Source organism: Photinus pyralis, unplaced genomic scaffold, assembly GCF_008802855.1.
Source record: "Photinus pyralis isolate 1611_PpyrPB1 unplaced genomic scaffold, Ppyr1.3 Ppyr1.4_LG9, whole genome shotgun sequence".
Lineage (NCBI taxonomy): Eukaryota > Metazoa > Arthropoda > Insecta > Coleoptera > Lampyridae > Photinus > Photinus pyralis.
The window spans coordinates 15420452-15435753 of NW_022170878.1; the positions used below are offsets into that span (position 1 = coordinate 15420452).

Sequence of the window (15302 nt, forward strand, 5' to 3'; positions counted from 1 at the left end):
GAGGGGGGGTACATGTTCTACCCTTCATGGGGCCATGGGGGGAGTTAAAAATTATTTTTACCTCTCATTGTATTCTAATTAAAGGTCTCAACGAAAGGAACAGTTTTCTACCAACTACTGCCCTTTTTTCGGTCCTCTTATCAAAGTACGAGGGGGAGGGAGTGGAACAAGTTTTATCCTTCATGGTACTCTAATGAAAGGTCTCAACGAAAGGAATTAATTTCTACCAACCATAGCCCTCCTCCTCGACCTCTTATCGTGATCGGGTATATTCCCTTATACCTTAAGAACGGATTGTCGGAGGGGGTACTCACAAAGGGCGATTGAGACGTCTGCAAGAAATATATCCATTGGTGATGTCAAAACAAAAGCTATTTCGGTTAAAACAAATGCGCTTTATCTGCACAACAGTTGTGCACAATTTATATTTGTTTAATTGTAGTTTGAGAAATTTTCAAAATTTCAAGAAACCCGTTCTTTTTACTGTGCGGATGCTTTTTAGAAGCAAGACGGCTTTTGAAGGTGCAGGGTCGGAAATTTGGAAGGACCAGGGACCAAGTTCGGATTTTGCCCTCGGACAAAAATCACAATATAAAAAAAGAAGTCATGGGTTCACATGAGTGTTTATATAAGTTTATATAAGCCATTTTTTTTAGTTCTTATATTAAGTACCTATTTGTTACATTGCTTGTAAGTGTAAATCCAATAAATTAATTTTCAAAGATATTATCTGTTTGTCAACGTATACACTAACGTTACGCAACAGTGAGAGGCTCTCTCATCAGCTAGTAACCACGTTCAAATGCAAGGAGCGAGTAACGCAGAATTAAAGTTTATTAACATTTTCAACATGCTTCATTTGCAAAATTTGTATACATTATACTCTGAAATGTCAGTCACTGACATTGACACTCCAGAGTTTTGGAAAATTTTATTTTATTGACACAATCCGACGAACATTTCCCTAACTTGTTTTCTGTTGATTTTTCCTGTGGGCGTTAACGGCAGCTGGGAGACGAACTTGACTCCTCCCCGAAGCCGTTGGCGGTCGTTGACTCTCCTCTCCAAAAATTGTTGGATCTCCACCTCGCTGGTTTTTTCGCCCGAAGGTTTTAGTACTACCACGGCCATGGGATGGTGACTGTCCATCTCGTGCGGAACACCAATAACCGCCGCGCCTGCGATGGCCGGATGACTGGTCAGGATTTCCTCAAGAACTGTGGGTACGATATGCCATTCGCGGAATTTAAACATTTCCTTGACACGTCCGACGATGTAAAAGCAGAGGTCCTGGTCGTAGTAGGCGAGGTCGCCAGTCTTCAGCCAGCCGTCATCGTCCCATATTCCGGACGAGTCAGTGTTGTGGTAGCCGCTGGTTTGAAATTCGGTTTTAACGCGAAGTTCGCCGGGAGTGTCCGGGCCCAGCACTTTGCCAGTTTCGATGTCTGCAATTTTGTACCACATTCCCGGTACGGCACAGCCGACGGACGACGGCTTCTCACCAATAAATCTGAGGTGTTTCGGATTTGTGGGATTGAAGTATGTGATCGCCGTCATAATTTCGGTTTGGCCATAACTTTGCCAAACAAGAGCGTTTGGGAACATCGCTCTCATTGCTAGCAGTTTCTCTTTGGGCGGTGCATCGCCGCCTATGATAATTGCGGCTAAGCTGTCAGTTCGAACGTTTTCGGGTCGCCCTTGGTCCAGCATGATCAGCATTTGTGTCACGTTCAGAAATGCGAATGTAAGCTGAAAGATACTGTCAATTTCCATTCTGTGGGTGATCTACGTACCGGATAGTCAAACATCTGCCATGCATTATCAGGGTCATATCTGGGGTAGACTAACCTGGTCACTCCCTCCACTATGCTATAATGTAAATTTAATATAAACACGCTCCAGTAAGGTGATGCGAATGCGACTATCAAAGCCGAAGGCTCTTGTTCACTTCTGGAAAGGTATTCTAACCTCACTCCCGCGATTAAATAATTAAAATTACCCTTTTTTGCTCGTATGGTGCATCAGAGAGTAGTGATTGTGGCATATACCCTTGGGATGGCCCGTTGTTCCGCTGCTGAAGAATATGAAAACCGTCTCGTGCAGATTTTCGGCTGTTCTCGGTTTAAAGTCTTCCACTCGCGAATGACCCTCGAGTAGGTCGGAGAAGGAAAGGTGCCGCGAATGACCACCGAAGACCACGATTGTCGCCTTCGAGCCAATTGCCTCCAGGACACCTTCGACTTTTTCCACGCAATCTTCTTGCACAAATATCACTTTGGGCATCACTTGCCTTAGCAGGAAGGCTATTTCGTTGGATGTTAAGGTGGGATCGACCCCCGAGACGACGGCGCCGAGAAAAAGTGAGGCGATCTGCGGCACGCAGCTGTCGAGATGGTTGAAGGTGCAGAGCGACACGATGTCTCCCGGTTTGAGGCCCATAGCTCTCATCGCCAGAGTTACTCGAATGCATCGGTCGAGGAGCTGCCCGAACGTGTCTCTTTGACCGGTGTGACCTTCAATCTGTAAGAAACATTACAGTGAGGTATTATGAAGAAAAATCGCCCACCTGTGCTATTTTATCCCTGTTATTCCGCAAGCACTCGAAATACAACCAGCCCAAGCCTTTAGCATATGGGGTGAAGTTCAACTTTGGCGTTTTTATTACGTTTTGTTCTGGATTGAGGTCCATGCCGTTTGCGTGTCGTCGTACCGAATCGCACTCAATATAAGAGTCTTGGTAACTATCTTATCATTGTACAAATCGATTTTCTCCTCCGTATTTGATTATTGGCAAATCACGAATCGATACGATTGGCCGCCTAAAGGTGAATGTTTTTAGTTTAGTATAATATACCACCCAGACCCCCCCGGTTTTTGTAATTTTCCTCAAAATGTTTAATATACTTACCACTTTATATCATCGTTTTCGAAATGGTCTTTATGTCTAAATGTTTTGGGGGAGAATTAATCGCCGGGAGGGATATGGAATCCCTCCCCAGTTTTTACCTCAAGAACATAAAACATCTCTCTTTCTCCCGGGGGGATTCCATATCCCCCCAGACCCCCTGCTGATATGTTTTCCCCCACAACGTTCATTCATAAGAACCATTTCCAAAAATCATGATGTAAAGTGGTAAGGATACTACACATTTTGAGGAAAAATATAGAACCGGGGGGTCTGGGGGGTATGGAATACCCCCCAGCAGAAAGAGACAGACTCAACGATAATTTCGAAAAATAAAACCGGGGGGGTATATATCCTTCAGGAGAAATAGACAACTTCAGTGATTATTTCGTTAGAAACTCGTCACGCATTGGAGAACATTAAACATCTATCTTTTTCCTGGGGGGTATTCCATACCCCCCAGACCCCCCGGTTGTACATTATTATCCAGAATGTTTTAGTATCCTTACCACGTAAAATCATCATGTTTGAAAAGGATCTTTATGTTTGAACGTTTTGGGGGAGAATTAATCGCCGGGGGGGGATATGGAATCCCTCCCCAGTTTTCATCTCAAGAACATTAAACATCTCTCTTTCTCCCGGGGGGATTCCGTATCCCCCCAGACCCCCTGCTGATATGTTTTCCCCCACAACGTTCATTCATAAGAACCATTTCCAAAAATCATGATGTAAAGTGGTAAGGATACTACACATTTTGAGGAAAACATAGAACCGGGGGGTCTGGGGGGTATGGAATACCCCCCAGCAGAAAGAGACAGACTCAATGATAATTTCGAAAAATAAAACCGGGGGGTATATACACTTCAGGAGAAATAGACAAATTTAGTGATCATTTCGTTAGAAACTCGTCACGCATCGGAGAACCCCCCAGACCCCCCGGTTATACATTATTACCTAGAATGTTTTAGTATCCTTACCACTTAAAATCATCATGTTTGTAAATGATCCTTATGTTTGAACGTTTTGGGGGAGAATTAATCGCCGGGGGGGATATGAAATCCCTCACCAGTTTTTTTCTCAAGAACATTAAACATCTCTCTTTCTCTCGTAATAAGGAGATATGCGGGATTTTTAGATTCAAATTAACAACACAATTGAGCAATATTAACGAGCCGAGTAGCCGAGTGGGTACAATCTTCACTTGATGCGATACCGTTGTCTTTTGGTCTTGAACGAAACTCTTAACATTGTACTTAGATACGAAAACATAAACATTTCCAATGTAAAAAATTGTTCACCAATAGCTACATAAACAGTTTCTCAAAGGCCAACCTTAAGCATTACCCCCCTGACATGCACACAGCTGTGTAGGATTTATATAATGCAGCTTCCAAACAAAACATGTTAAACTCTTGCATTACAAAAAATTAAATCTTCCGTATCTTGGGGCTGCCAAGAAAAAAATTAGCCTTATAATAAGGAAGTGCGACTTTTACTGACGATCACAGGTGGTAGGCCGATACAATGAACCACTTTGCACGAGGACTTGCTTGACGTTCTTCGATTCTCCGAAATAAATGACCCACGTACTTGATTTCCTTGCAGCAGAAGTGGCGTTTGGTTCGGTTGACACGAAGTGCAAATGCCTTGAGGACGATCTGCAGGATCAGGTCGTCCAAATAGGCGAGTAGGTGAATATTGTGCTTAGCCTGGTGTCTTCTAGACCTGTCCATAAGTCTCTGGAAGGTCGAAGGTGCGTTCCGTAACTCGAAAGGCATCCGACGGAAACGGAGTGGGTAACGAATACTGTCTTAGCTTGCTCTTTTTCGTGGATTTTGATCTATCAGTATTACCAGAGTTATCAGACAAGTTGTGTTTTCCGGGGTCACCCGAAGAACAACGTGTCTCTCATGTTAAAACGTGAGAAGGTAATCGGCAATGCAAAAACGGTTATAGGCACGAGGGAGAAAGATGTGACGACCAAGACGGCACGTCACCAACACGAGCCGTTAAAAAGGCGAAGGCAACGTACGGATTGGTTTCGTCAAATCGTCCACATTTACTTAAAACCCTCTTTATTTGAAAAATACAAACTATGTATATAATTCTCTTAGTTTTTTTCGGTCAATTTTCCCAGTTGCTGTTAAGGGTAACTTGGAAACAAACCTGATTCCACCCCTTAGACGCTGTCGATCGTTTATTTTCCCCACCAAAAAGCTATCGATGTCATCTGCCTTAGTGTTTTGGTACGATTCCTTTAACACCACCAGAGCCATGGGCCGGTGACCGTCCATTTCGTGCGGAACACCTATAACGGCGACGCTTTCGACGGCCTTATGGGTCGCTAAGATGTCCTCGAGAACGGTAGGTATGATGTGCCACTCTCGAAACTTGAACATCTCCTTCACACGCCCAACGATGTAGAAGCAGCGATCTTGGTCGTAGTAAGCCAGGTCGCCGGTTTTCATCCATCCGTCGGCGTCCCAAATGCCCGACGAGTCCCGACCGAGGTATCCGCTGGTTTGGAATTGGGTCTTCACGCGCAGCTCGCCGCGTTGATTCGGGCCGAGGACCGCCGAGGTGTCCACTTCGACAATTTTGTACGCCATCCCATACAGTCCGGTGCCGACGGAGTTTGGCTTTCCCCTCATGAGCTCCAGGTCTCGTTCGTTACATACATCGAATATTGTAGTCGCCATCGGAATCTCCGTTTGGCCGTAGATCAAGTGCACTCGGGCATTTGGAAACATGTCCCTCATCTTGAGCACCTTTTCTTCGCTTAGCACGTCACCAAAGATGAGAAGGTCATTTAAGGCGTCGTCGTTGAGGTCGGCAGCCTTGCCCTGTCTTATCATAAGCGACGCTTGCGCCGCGTTAATGAAGGCGACCGTGACCTAAACAAAGCGGGTAATTTTCGTGGCTGGCAACCCAGACCCGCATACCTGGTAATCGAACATTTCCCACGCTCTCTCCTGCACAAACTTCGGGTACACGAGGCGAGTTATGCACTTCGTAATACTCAAAGTTTGGAGGCACATGGACGCGGGCCAGTACGGTGTCGCGTAGGAGGCCATCAGGTCGAATTCGGTTTTCAAACCCTCACTACAAGGAGTGAACGGATTAGGTCGAAGAGTACTGTAAACTTACGTTTTGTTGACCATCTGACATAGGATGGAGCGGTGACTTAAACAAATTCCTTTGGGATAGCCAGTGGTGCCACTGCTGAAGACCACTACCGCCGTTTGGCTCAACGTTTCGACAGGGTGCGGCGCGAAGTGCTCTTCTTTGGGATTTGGTGGTAGTACATCATCGACCCCAAACACGATAACCTCGGCATCACTGTCGATTGCCCGCAGGGCTTTTTGTATATTTTCGAGCCATTCTTGTTCGACGAACATTATTTTTGGCATCACCTGCTTGAGTAGAAATATGGTTTCGTTCAGTGACATGCTTGGTTCTAGATGAGACACTGTTGCGCCAACAAACATGGAGGCTATCAACGGAATACCGCTGTTCAAGTGGTGATTCGTGCATGCGGTCACCATTTCTCCAGGCCGTAGACCTCTCTCTTGTAAATTCAAAGCCGTACGTACAGAGCGTTCCAGTAGATCTCCGAAGGTATCCGTTTTTCCGGTCAGTCCCTCTATCTGGTTACGTTTTAGTTGGATTCAAATGGAATTGACTCACCTGCGCCACTTTATCTTTGTATTTCAGCATGGACTCGTAGTACACGTATCCCAAACCACGCGGATCGGGATCGTAATTCAGCTCAGGCATTTTTACTATTTTCTCGTCTTCCATGCTCTCTGTAATTTCACTTTCTGGTATGTGAATCGGTATTGTTATACGGTGTACTAATTATTCTTTATCAACTATTCATATACATATCATTTTTGGTCTTAATTGGAGAATACGAGTCACCATGTACTGTCTAGTTAATTAAAACCTTCGGTTCTTAACTGGGGATTAATGTTATCAAGTTTTGCGGTCAGCTTTCCAAGTCAGTATCACACTTGGGCGCTTCCAATACCGCCATTCTCAAATTTTGATACTTTGGCATATGCTTCTCTCCCGGGGTTCCATTAGTTTCCTTCTTTCTTGGATCTCCCTTCCTTAATGTTGTTCTCTCTCTGCCTTCTCCTCTCCATGGCTGCTTGCGCCTTATGTCTAATTCTTCCTCGACCTCCAGTACTCGTCTGCTTTCTTTCTTCATTGTTTGTCTCTGCTCCACTCTTCCCGTCTCTCTCTGGGAATTGCCGAGGCCGCCACCCTTTGGTCAATAGTGATGTTCCATGTGAAGCAGGGCCGGCCTACTTTCCACTCCGAGGCACGTAGATTCTTGGCCACCTGCAGGATATGGTGCTATCGCGAAGAGCCTTGGGGAGAGCGAACATCCCCGCTTGATTCCTCTGGTTTTCATTTGGTGCTCGGTCTTCGAGTCGGTCTTCTTCCCAAACCATTGTGTACTGGTACTCTCTTAGGTGCGCGTTTATAATTCTATTGGTTAGGAATTTGGGCAGCCCCAGCAGCGTCAGAGAAGTGGCTATTGGTTCATGCTCCACTTGGTCGAAGGCCTTCGCCAGGTATATTCCACACTACATTGTGAGATTCTCCTGTAATCGTCTGTTCCTGGTGGTGACCTTACTTTTGGGATGGGGATCTGCACTGTCTGCTGCCGTTCTTTGGGGACCAAGTTCCTGAATTAATTCATGTAGGTCCTTTATTATCCATTCTGATGCGTATTGTAGAAATTCGGCCTGGACCCTATCCTGCCCTGGCATTTTCCCCTTTTCCAGTGGCGGGAGTGGCGAGTAAGCGTTCTCCTCCATTAGCCGGACCGAGGCCTACGATACTTACAGGCCGAAGCGTTCGAAAAAGTCACGTGACCTTAGGAGTCAGTTCAGGACACATAGTTATTTATGCATCAAGGGCATTAATACGATATTTATACCGAGGGCCTCCGGCCCGAGGGATTCTAAGTCACCCGAGGGTTAAATATCGAGTAATGCCTGAGGTGCATACAAAATTTTATTTTTCATCCTTCCAAATAATGCATTTGCAATAGACTAATGTAATGATTATTGTTTGACCAACATACGAATCAAGTAGCATCTTTTTTAATACATAATATATCTCCGTCAATATACATGGTGGTGACTTGCGTAACGCATCATGGGGATTTCACTGTAAAATTCATTACATGCGATTATTGGCTCCCCAAATTATTTTAGAGCAAAAATGTATTAAGGTTTTTTGTAGAAAAAATTTTTTTAAGCCAATCAACCGTATTAGTTTTCATTTTTTTGCATAATAAAGACGGAAAATTGGAAATATAAAACCCCTATCTTTTTCAATAATCTGCGATGCCGTGGAATTCCTTCTGAAAAACGTTTTTGCGTCCTTTGGCCACAATTCATTCGATATATTATGTGATACAATTGTACCAACAACAAAAAAGTTTCTCGCGTGGCGAATTCTCTGCGCGGATAATTAATGCGCGATTTTGTAGGGCCTGTTAAATCTACGATAGCAGATAAGGCATTATATACGCATAATTGAAGGCGCATATTACTCTAGTGTAAGACATCGAAAGAATTACAATGATATCGTTCCTAGAAACAGAAATATGGCGGTGGAAATACAGAAAAATACGAATTTACTATCGTTATTTTATCTTCAAAGACTTTAAATCTTAAAATTAACTATTTCCAGTGTTACTAAAAATTAACAAACACCATAATTGAATTGTCTGTACCATTGACCAGCTCTCATTGCTCTATCTTAAACGGATCCAGAAAAAAAATAAATAAATAGTTGAGTCGCGCACGGATTGTCCATAAGCCGAAATGTATTTTACCCAAAATCGCCCTGAAACCTTCATTTTCATGCCTACTTTCTGTCAAGAAATTTGAGTTTCCCTGACAGAGGCAGTTTCCCGCCGCTTGTCACTACCGGCCGCACCGTCACTTTACCGGCTGCATTTGTGACATTTCCAAATGTCCATAATGACTCCTGTCATCACTGACAGATTGACATTAATCAAAAGTTCTATATAAAAATTGAAATGTTATATTAAAATACGATTTCGGGTAAAATTTAATACAAAACTCGTCAGTAAAATAACATTACCTGACTCGGAAATTAAAGTACTCGGCCCCAACTCGCACTACAATATTTCCTCGCCAGTAATGGTTCATTTTCCTGACTTTTATGTAAATATCTAATAATGTGCCCCGAACTGACTCCTAAGGTCACGTATCTTTTTCGAGCGCTCCGGCCTTTAAGTGTCGTAGGCCTCGGTTGGACCTGTGCTTCTTGTTCCTCCTTCAGAAGCTTCTCCCATGCTGTTTTATGGTACATATTTTTTGGTTCCCTCTTGTTGCCTCCTTATGTTTGTTTTATGTGCTTATACATTTGCGCATTCCTCTCCATTGGGTTAAGCTTGGCGGTGTTCTCTGCAAACTCGGGGAATTTCTTGATCTCATGCTGTTCAAAGGCTCTGTTTTCCTCCTTTCTGGCTTCCTTAGTTCTTTGCTTCAGGTTTGTGTGGGTTTTGCCCAAACCTCTTCAATGCTCTTCTGTGGTTGTCCATGGCTTGCTTCCTGTTCGGTTTATGTCCCCCAAGTGTTTTCCCTGCTGTTCCCTTGAGCGTTTCGGCGATCCTGTTCCAAGATGGTCTCCCTTCCCCCTTTTTGTCCCTGATCTCGTCCTGCTTCTTTCACACTCCTCCCCTGTCAGAAGTTTCACATCACACCGTTCATTTCTCCCGCTTTGCTCTCTGTCCTTTCCTTTTCTTCTTCGCCCCCCCCCCCCTCCCCCCACCTACTTTCCCCCTTACCATTTTGTGGATCCTACTGTTCTAACCACTACTGTGCTCGTGATGCTTTTTTTCTTAGATTTGATCCATACTATTTGGTCGGTCTGTGATTCAGAGTTCCTTCTTCTTCATGTACAACCCCCCCTCCCCTCGCCCACACATGGTAATTTTTAAAATGTTTACAGTTGCACTCTGTGTCTGGATGTCTGTATGAAATGATTTTAATCTAGTTCTGCGCATGATCGGTTTTACGCCGATCACCGGCACCAAAACGGTACCGCGCGAAGTCGCATCCCCGCTCGCACCAAACGTGCATGGGACCTAATGCACACATTTGCATATCGCTTCTCATAACCCAATTATAAATGCTACGCGTCATTGTCGTTTATCTTATCTAAACGCTAATATTGCAGGCCGTCTCACTCAATCGCTACTTACACAACTTTCGACATCCACTAATGTTGTAAATAAATGGATGATGCAAGCGTAAGTATTCTCGTCTACGTATCGATTTTGTGACGTCGCGCATGACAAGGGGGTGTGTTTTGTAATGGAGCGTTCGCATTGTAAATTTGCGGCTCGCGTAACGTGGGACTGTTACGTGCACCTCATCATGTAGATCTTTTTTTTGCTTACAGTACAGCAACGGATCCGGAATATCGTCTGTGACATCGGATGACAGCGACATGATTGATATTACGACATCGACGGCTGCCGGAGACAGGAATGCGGCAACTAGGTCACAAGACGATGACGATGGCAATTTGCAGTGTGAGTATTCGCCCTTTTCCCTTATCATACGGCGTAACCAAGCAACAGGTTAGCGTCCTGGTTATCTATAAGCATTGCATATCGTTCAACCTATTGACATATATTAACAGTTGTTTTGTTTCAGACTCGGTGGGATTCAGTAATATGCTCGGTGAGTTCGCAAGCTATTGCGCTGTTGTCGTGCAATTTCCTTTTCAGAATCCGGCGATATACCAGGAATCGGCCAGTACGATGACTTCCACACGATCGACTGGCAACGGGACATTGCTCGCGATCGCATGCGACACCGGTACATCGTGAAGAAGAAGCAGGATTCCATATGGACGCTGCTTGCCGGAGCGCACGACGCGTGGTCCGGGTGGCTCTGTGTGCTGTTAGTGGGCCTGGCGACCGGCGCCGTCGCCGGCGTCATAGACATCGGTGCCACGTGGATGACCGACTTGAAGTTTGGCATTTGCCCGCAGGCCTTCTGGCTGAATCAGGAGCATTGCTGTTGGTCGCCGAGCGAGGCTGATCTCGACTCGGGAAACTGTTCACAGGTAACCTCCATTTAAACATTGACATATTGCTAACGAGGCTCTTCGTAGTGGAAGACATGGGCCGAAATTCTGGGACACTCGTCGAAAGGAGCGGGGGCGTATATTATTTCCTACCTATTTTACATAGTTTGGGCACTACTGTTCGCGGCGCTCTCGGCTTCCCTCGTGCGCATGTTCGCGCCCTACGCCTGCGGATCAGGTATTCCCGAGGTGTGTAAGTCGCAAAGTTGCTCCGACTGAAACCACTAACTCCGCTCGGCTTGCAGATTAAAACGATACTTAGCGGATTTATCATCAGGGGCTATCTAGGGAAGTGGACCCTGATTATAAAGTGCGTGGGCCTTATATTGTCCGTCTCGGCGGGTCTCAGTCTCGGAAAGGAAGGTCCGATGGTTCACATAGCGTGCGCCATAGGTAAGGGGTGTTACAGATCTGGCTGTGTTTTAAATTTCTGCTCCAGGTAATATTCTGTCGTACCTTTTTCCGAAGTATGGACGAAACGAGGCGAAGAAGCGGGAGATTCTATCCGCTGCGGCTGCCGCCGGCGTGTCGGTGGCCTTTGGTGCACCTATCGGTGGAGTCTTATTCAGTTTGGAAGAAGTAAGTAACTTTACAGGGCGGTCATGATGTCGGATCCCAATTATTGTTCGTTCCTTCAATTGTTTAAAGTATGTGCATTCAGTGCGTAAATTTTAACTCTGAACATTTATGCATATAAAACTCCCGTAAATTAAATGCCCCTTAAATTAGGCAACCAGTCTTGCCTACTTTAATCTCGAATTACTTTTTGAAATGTTTCCAAAGGCATCAAATCTGTGTGTATGTTGGGTTGCATAACTGTCTGGCATTTTTTAAAATTTTTATTTTATTTTTTTTCCATCGGCGGGCCCGATTCTTCAGTATTACTTGTTTTTCATTTCTTATAATTTAATTAACGCCTGCTAATTGGCGAGTAATTAACTTTTATTCGCTTCTTTCGTTCCCGCCGGGACAATCCTACGGCAAGATCCCCCTCTCCGATACCCCCTAGTCTCTTTCTATGCAATGGACACAATTGGGTACACTTCGAGCATGTAGCCATCGTGTGTCTTTCAGCTCCACATTTATAACAGTGACCTGTACGATCTGTGCCTTTACATTACTGCCTCCTATGGTTCCTCTCCAGACACTTACAGCACTTTTCCTTTTTCTCGGCGTGATCATTTGCTACCCTCGACTCCTACCATCCCTATCGAGGTCTTCGCGCTGCTTTTATTTTTTTTCGCCGACTAAGCCTGTCCCTTGTGCTATATTACTAGTTTACCTTTTTAATCCTTTGATTATTGGTTTTAGAAACGTCTATTTTACCTTAAAAAGTCAACGTGTAAGCGCGGTTTCGCCCTTTCATCACCATGCGCACTAAAAAAACATTTCATATAAAATTACACTTTGCAGGTGAGCTACTATTTCCCACTTAAAACCTTGTGGAGATCATTCTTTTGCGCCCTGATCGCCGCCTTCATATTGAGATCAATAAATCCCTTTGGCAACGAGCACTCGGTACTGTTCTTCGTCGAGTACAACAAACCGTGGATATTCTTCGAACTGATACCGTTCATCGCGCTAGGAATAATTGGAGTAAGTACGCCTTAGAGTTTCATACCGTTGCTAATTCCGTTTACAGGGCGTAATCGCCACAATCTTCATAAAGGCGAACTTGTACTGGTGTCGCTATCGTAAGTACTCGAAGTTGGGACAGTATCCCGTCACTGAGGTACTGGTCGTTACGGTAATTACGGCGGTATTCGCCTATCCCAATCCGTACACGCGGATGAATACTAGTCAATTGATTTATTTATTGTTCAGTCAGTGTGGCATATCGAATTCGGACGATTTATGGTGAGTGTATTTGAGTAGTGGCAGTTGATGACGTGACCGTTTGTAGCGATTATAATCGTAATTTTACCGACGTTAATTCCATTGAAATTGCTGCTGCGGGGGATGGCGTATACAGAGCCGTCTGGCTTTTAATCCTCGCGCTAGTTTTCAAATTAATTATGACGATATTTACGTTTGGTATGAAAGTTCCTTGTGGTCTCTTCATTCCGAGCCTGTGCCTCGGCGCCATCGTGGGAAGGCTAGTCGGTATATTCGTGGAGCAAGTCGCGTACACGTACCAGAAGAATTGGATATTTAGCGGGGAGTGCTCGACGGGAGACGACTGCATAACGCCCGGCCTGTACGCGATGGTCGGCGCGGCCGCTGTTTTAGGTGGAGTTACTCGAATGACCGTCTCCCTAGTGGTGATTATGTTCGAGTTAACCGGCGGCGTTAGGTATATCGTGCCGCTGATGGCAGCTGCTATGGCAAGCAAATGGGTGGGAGACGCGCTCGGCCGTCAGGGTATCTACGACGCCCATATTGCTTTGAATGGTTATCCGTTTTTGGATTCCAAAGATGAATTCGCGCATACGTCTTTAGCTGCCGATGTAATGCAACCAAAGTAAGTAAAAGCAGTCATTTTCATAAAATTTACTAACATTATTGTGAACAAGCACACCGGTAAGAAAATAATGTGCGGTTAGTTTATGTAGAACGTTAAAATTCCAAAAAAAAGGTTGTTTTATCTGAAATACATTTACAGTAATTCTTAGATATTTAAGAAGTCTACCATGGAGAGAGTTATTTGAAAAACAGCAGATCAAAAATTTAACTCAAAATTTTCATAAACAAAACTCGTTTTTCCCAATTACATTAAAAAAATGTACTATACTTTGCAGACGTAATGAAACATTGAGCGTAATAACACAGGACTCAATGACATTGGACGACATAGAGCAGCTACTGAAGGAGACCGAGCACAACGGTTACCCGATTGTGGTATCGAGAGAATCGCAGTACCTAGTTGGATTCGTTTTACGTAGGGATCTCAATTTAGCAATAGGTAAATGTTATATTCTCCCAACTATCGTACTGACCACTTATCGTTAGCGAACGAAAAACGGATGGTGGACGGTATCTGTGGTCAATCGCTCGTTTTGTTCACAAGCGGACACACGATCCAGGCGCTCGGACCGCCGCCCCTCAAACTGAAGAGGATATTGGACATGGCGCCTATTACGATTACGGATCAAACGCCGATGGAGACCATAGTCGATATGTTCCGAAAGTTGGGTTTGAGACAAACGCTTGTAACACACAACGGGTAGGTTGTTTTTGACCGTAAAATCGTTACTCTACCTTTTCTTACTGTCTCTGTTGTAAAATTTTGCGCGGACCCGCACTATCTATGTCTGGCAACACTGTCAGAAGAAGCTAGAGTAGAACCATTACCTGTTCAAGGTCATTAAAGTGTTTCGCTTTTACAGTCGTCTACTGGGCGTCATCACGAAGAAAGATGTACTTCGCCACGTCAAACAGATGGATAACGAGGATCCGAGTTCAGTTTTATTTAATTAGAGATTAAAATTTTAATATAATTATACGTATGGCTACGAAGTATAAAGGAGAGTCGTATGATGAGATTAAGTATTTTTTTAAATCACTTTCTATTGCAGCTATTTTAATTGTCTGTTAACGGTTAGAAAGGGTGATCCACGAGATTAATTTTAGTTTGTATTCATTTCGTCTTCCTACAACATATTATAGTCACTGTAAGTATATGTTTTAGCATTATTATTATTATCATCAATTGTGTACACTATGATTAAGTCAAATCAATGCTCATATAATTATTTAATAAAGGTTTTTATAAACAGCAATTACAATAGCGCAATTACTGTTAGGCTGGTAGCAGGATAATAAATACATACCAATAATAAATCGTGTAGACGAACGATGTTTATCACTTATGCCCGGGTTGACAATTTACTGATGTCGTTGATGTCATGTCTTTGTAAATAGTAGTTTTCCACCCCATCATTCTACATTAGCCAACGTAAATTTGGTAAATCTGGCACTTACTTACCCAATAGCAGTCAGTGGGGAAAAATTACAAGCACCGCCATCTATTTTGCAAGTCTCCACTTTCAAATGTCTGTAGCAGTTGACCCGGACTGGATGGTACGAATGGGACTCCTACGTGGTGTTATACTATGGTGGTTCTTTTATGTGTTGGGACGTGAGACACACTTATTACTTACGCACGAGGTTTGGTTCCACGGAGCAAAACCAAACCGAAAGGCCAAGAAAAAAACCTGGCATGACACACATATACAAGAAATAAATCAACTACGATAACAAGATGCAAAAGAGAGATACAAAAATCAAACATCTCAAATTGTACAATAAA

At 44.0% G+C, this 15302-nt stretch overlaps 3 protein-coding genes across 11 annotated transcripts in view; 1 reads left to right on the plus strand and 2 right to left on the minus strand.

The window, feature by feature from the left end:
• Nucleotides 1-14772, plus strand: part of LOC116181061 (H(+)/Cl(-) exchange transporter 5) — a 36357-nt gene extending 21585 nt beyond the window's left edge. For 5 of the 8 annotated variants that reach the window (XM_031501297.1, XM_031501295.1, XM_031501302.1 and 2 more), the window contains 12 exons: nucleotides 10361-10493; nucleotides 10618-10644; nucleotides 10692-11032; nucleotides 11081-11242; nucleotides 11299-11446; nucleotides 11493-11632; nucleotides 12467-12649; nucleotides 12696-12910; nucleotides 12957-13514; nucleotides 13792-13955; nucleotides 14003-14216; nucleotides 14380-14772. In XM_031501297.1, coding sequence (XP_031357157.1) covers nucleotides 10361-10493; nucleotides 10618-10644; nucleotides 10692-11032; nucleotides 11081-11242; nucleotides 11299-11446; nucleotides 11493-11632; nucleotides 12467-12649; nucleotides 12696-12910; nucleotides 12957-13514; nucleotides 13792-13955; nucleotides 14003-14216; nucleotides 14380-14470 — 2376 coding nt within the window. In that variant the 3' untranslated portion in view covers nucleotides 14471-14772. Of the gene's footprint in view, nucleotides 1-10135; nucleotides 10209-10360; nucleotides 10494-10617; nucleotides 10645-10691; nucleotides 11033-11080; nucleotides 11243-11298; nucleotides 11447-11492; nucleotides 11633-12466; nucleotides 12650-12695; nucleotides 12911-12956; nucleotides 13515-13791; nucleotides 13956-14002; nucleotides 14217-14379 lie in introns of all 8 variants that reach the window. The other 3 variants (XM_031501301.1, XM_031501299.1, XM_031501300.1) reach the window with 1 other exon arrangement.
• On the minus strand, nucleotides 610-2727 carry LOC116181066 (4-coumarate--CoA ligase 1-like). Of its 2 annotated transcripts, none has more exons than XM_031501309.1 (4): nucleotides 2567-2727; nucleotides 2000-2520; nucleotides 1794-1869; nucleotides 610-1749 (listed from the first exon to the last, which is right to left on the minus strand). In XM_031501309.1, exons 1-4 carry the CDS (start codon nucleotides 2687-2689, stop codon nucleotides 937-939), a joined length of 1533 nt encoding a protein of 510 aa, XP_031357169.1. In that variant the 5' UTR covers nucleotides 2690-2727; the 3' UTR covers nucleotides 610-936. The 2 variants fall into 2 exon arrangements, with proteins under 2 accessions (XP_031357169.1, XP_031357168.1); XM_031501308.1 differs by having other exon boundaries at nucleotides 1794-1950.
• LOC116181067 (4-coumarate--CoA ligase 1-like) lies at nucleotides 4962-6870 on the minus strand. Its single transcript, XM_031501310.1, has 4 exons — nucleotides 6593-6870; nucleotides 6053-6552; nucleotides 5848-6007; nucleotides 4962-5799 (listed from the first exon to the last, which is right to left on the minus strand). The coding sequence occupies exons 1-4, from the start codon at nucleotides 6704-6706 to the stop codon at nucleotides 4999-5001; spliced, it is 1575 nt and encodes a 524-aa protein (XP_031357170.1). The 5' UTR covers nucleotides 6707-6870; the 3' UTR covers nucleotides 4962-4998.
• Nucleotides 14773-15302: the final 530 nt, after the last annotated feature.

Coding starts and splice junctions, on each gene's coding strand:
- LOC116181066 (XM_031501308.1), bottom strand. CDS start 2,689: ATGGACCTCAATCCAGAACAAAACGTAATAAAAACGCCAAAGTTGAAC. Junction 2,521..2,566: donor ACAGGGATAAAATAGCACAG/GTGGGCGATTTT, acceptor TGTTTCTTACAG/ATTGAAGGTCACACCGGTCA. Junction 1,750..1,793: donor GGCAGATGTTTGACTATCCG/GTACGTAGATCA, acceptor AGTATCTTTCAG/CTTACATTCGCATTTCTGAA.
- LOC116181067 (XM_031501310.1), bottom strand. CDS start 6,706: ATGGAAGACGAGAAAATAGTAAAAATGCCTGAGCTGAATTACGATCCC. Junction 6,553..6,592: donor ACAAAGATAAAGTGGCGCAG/GTGAGTCAATTC, acceptor AAACGTAACCAG/ATAGAGGGACTGACCGGAAA. Junction 5,800..5,847: donor GGGAAATGTTCGATTACCAG/GTATGCGGGTCT, acceptor CGCTTTGTTTAG/GTCACGGTCGCCTTCATTAA.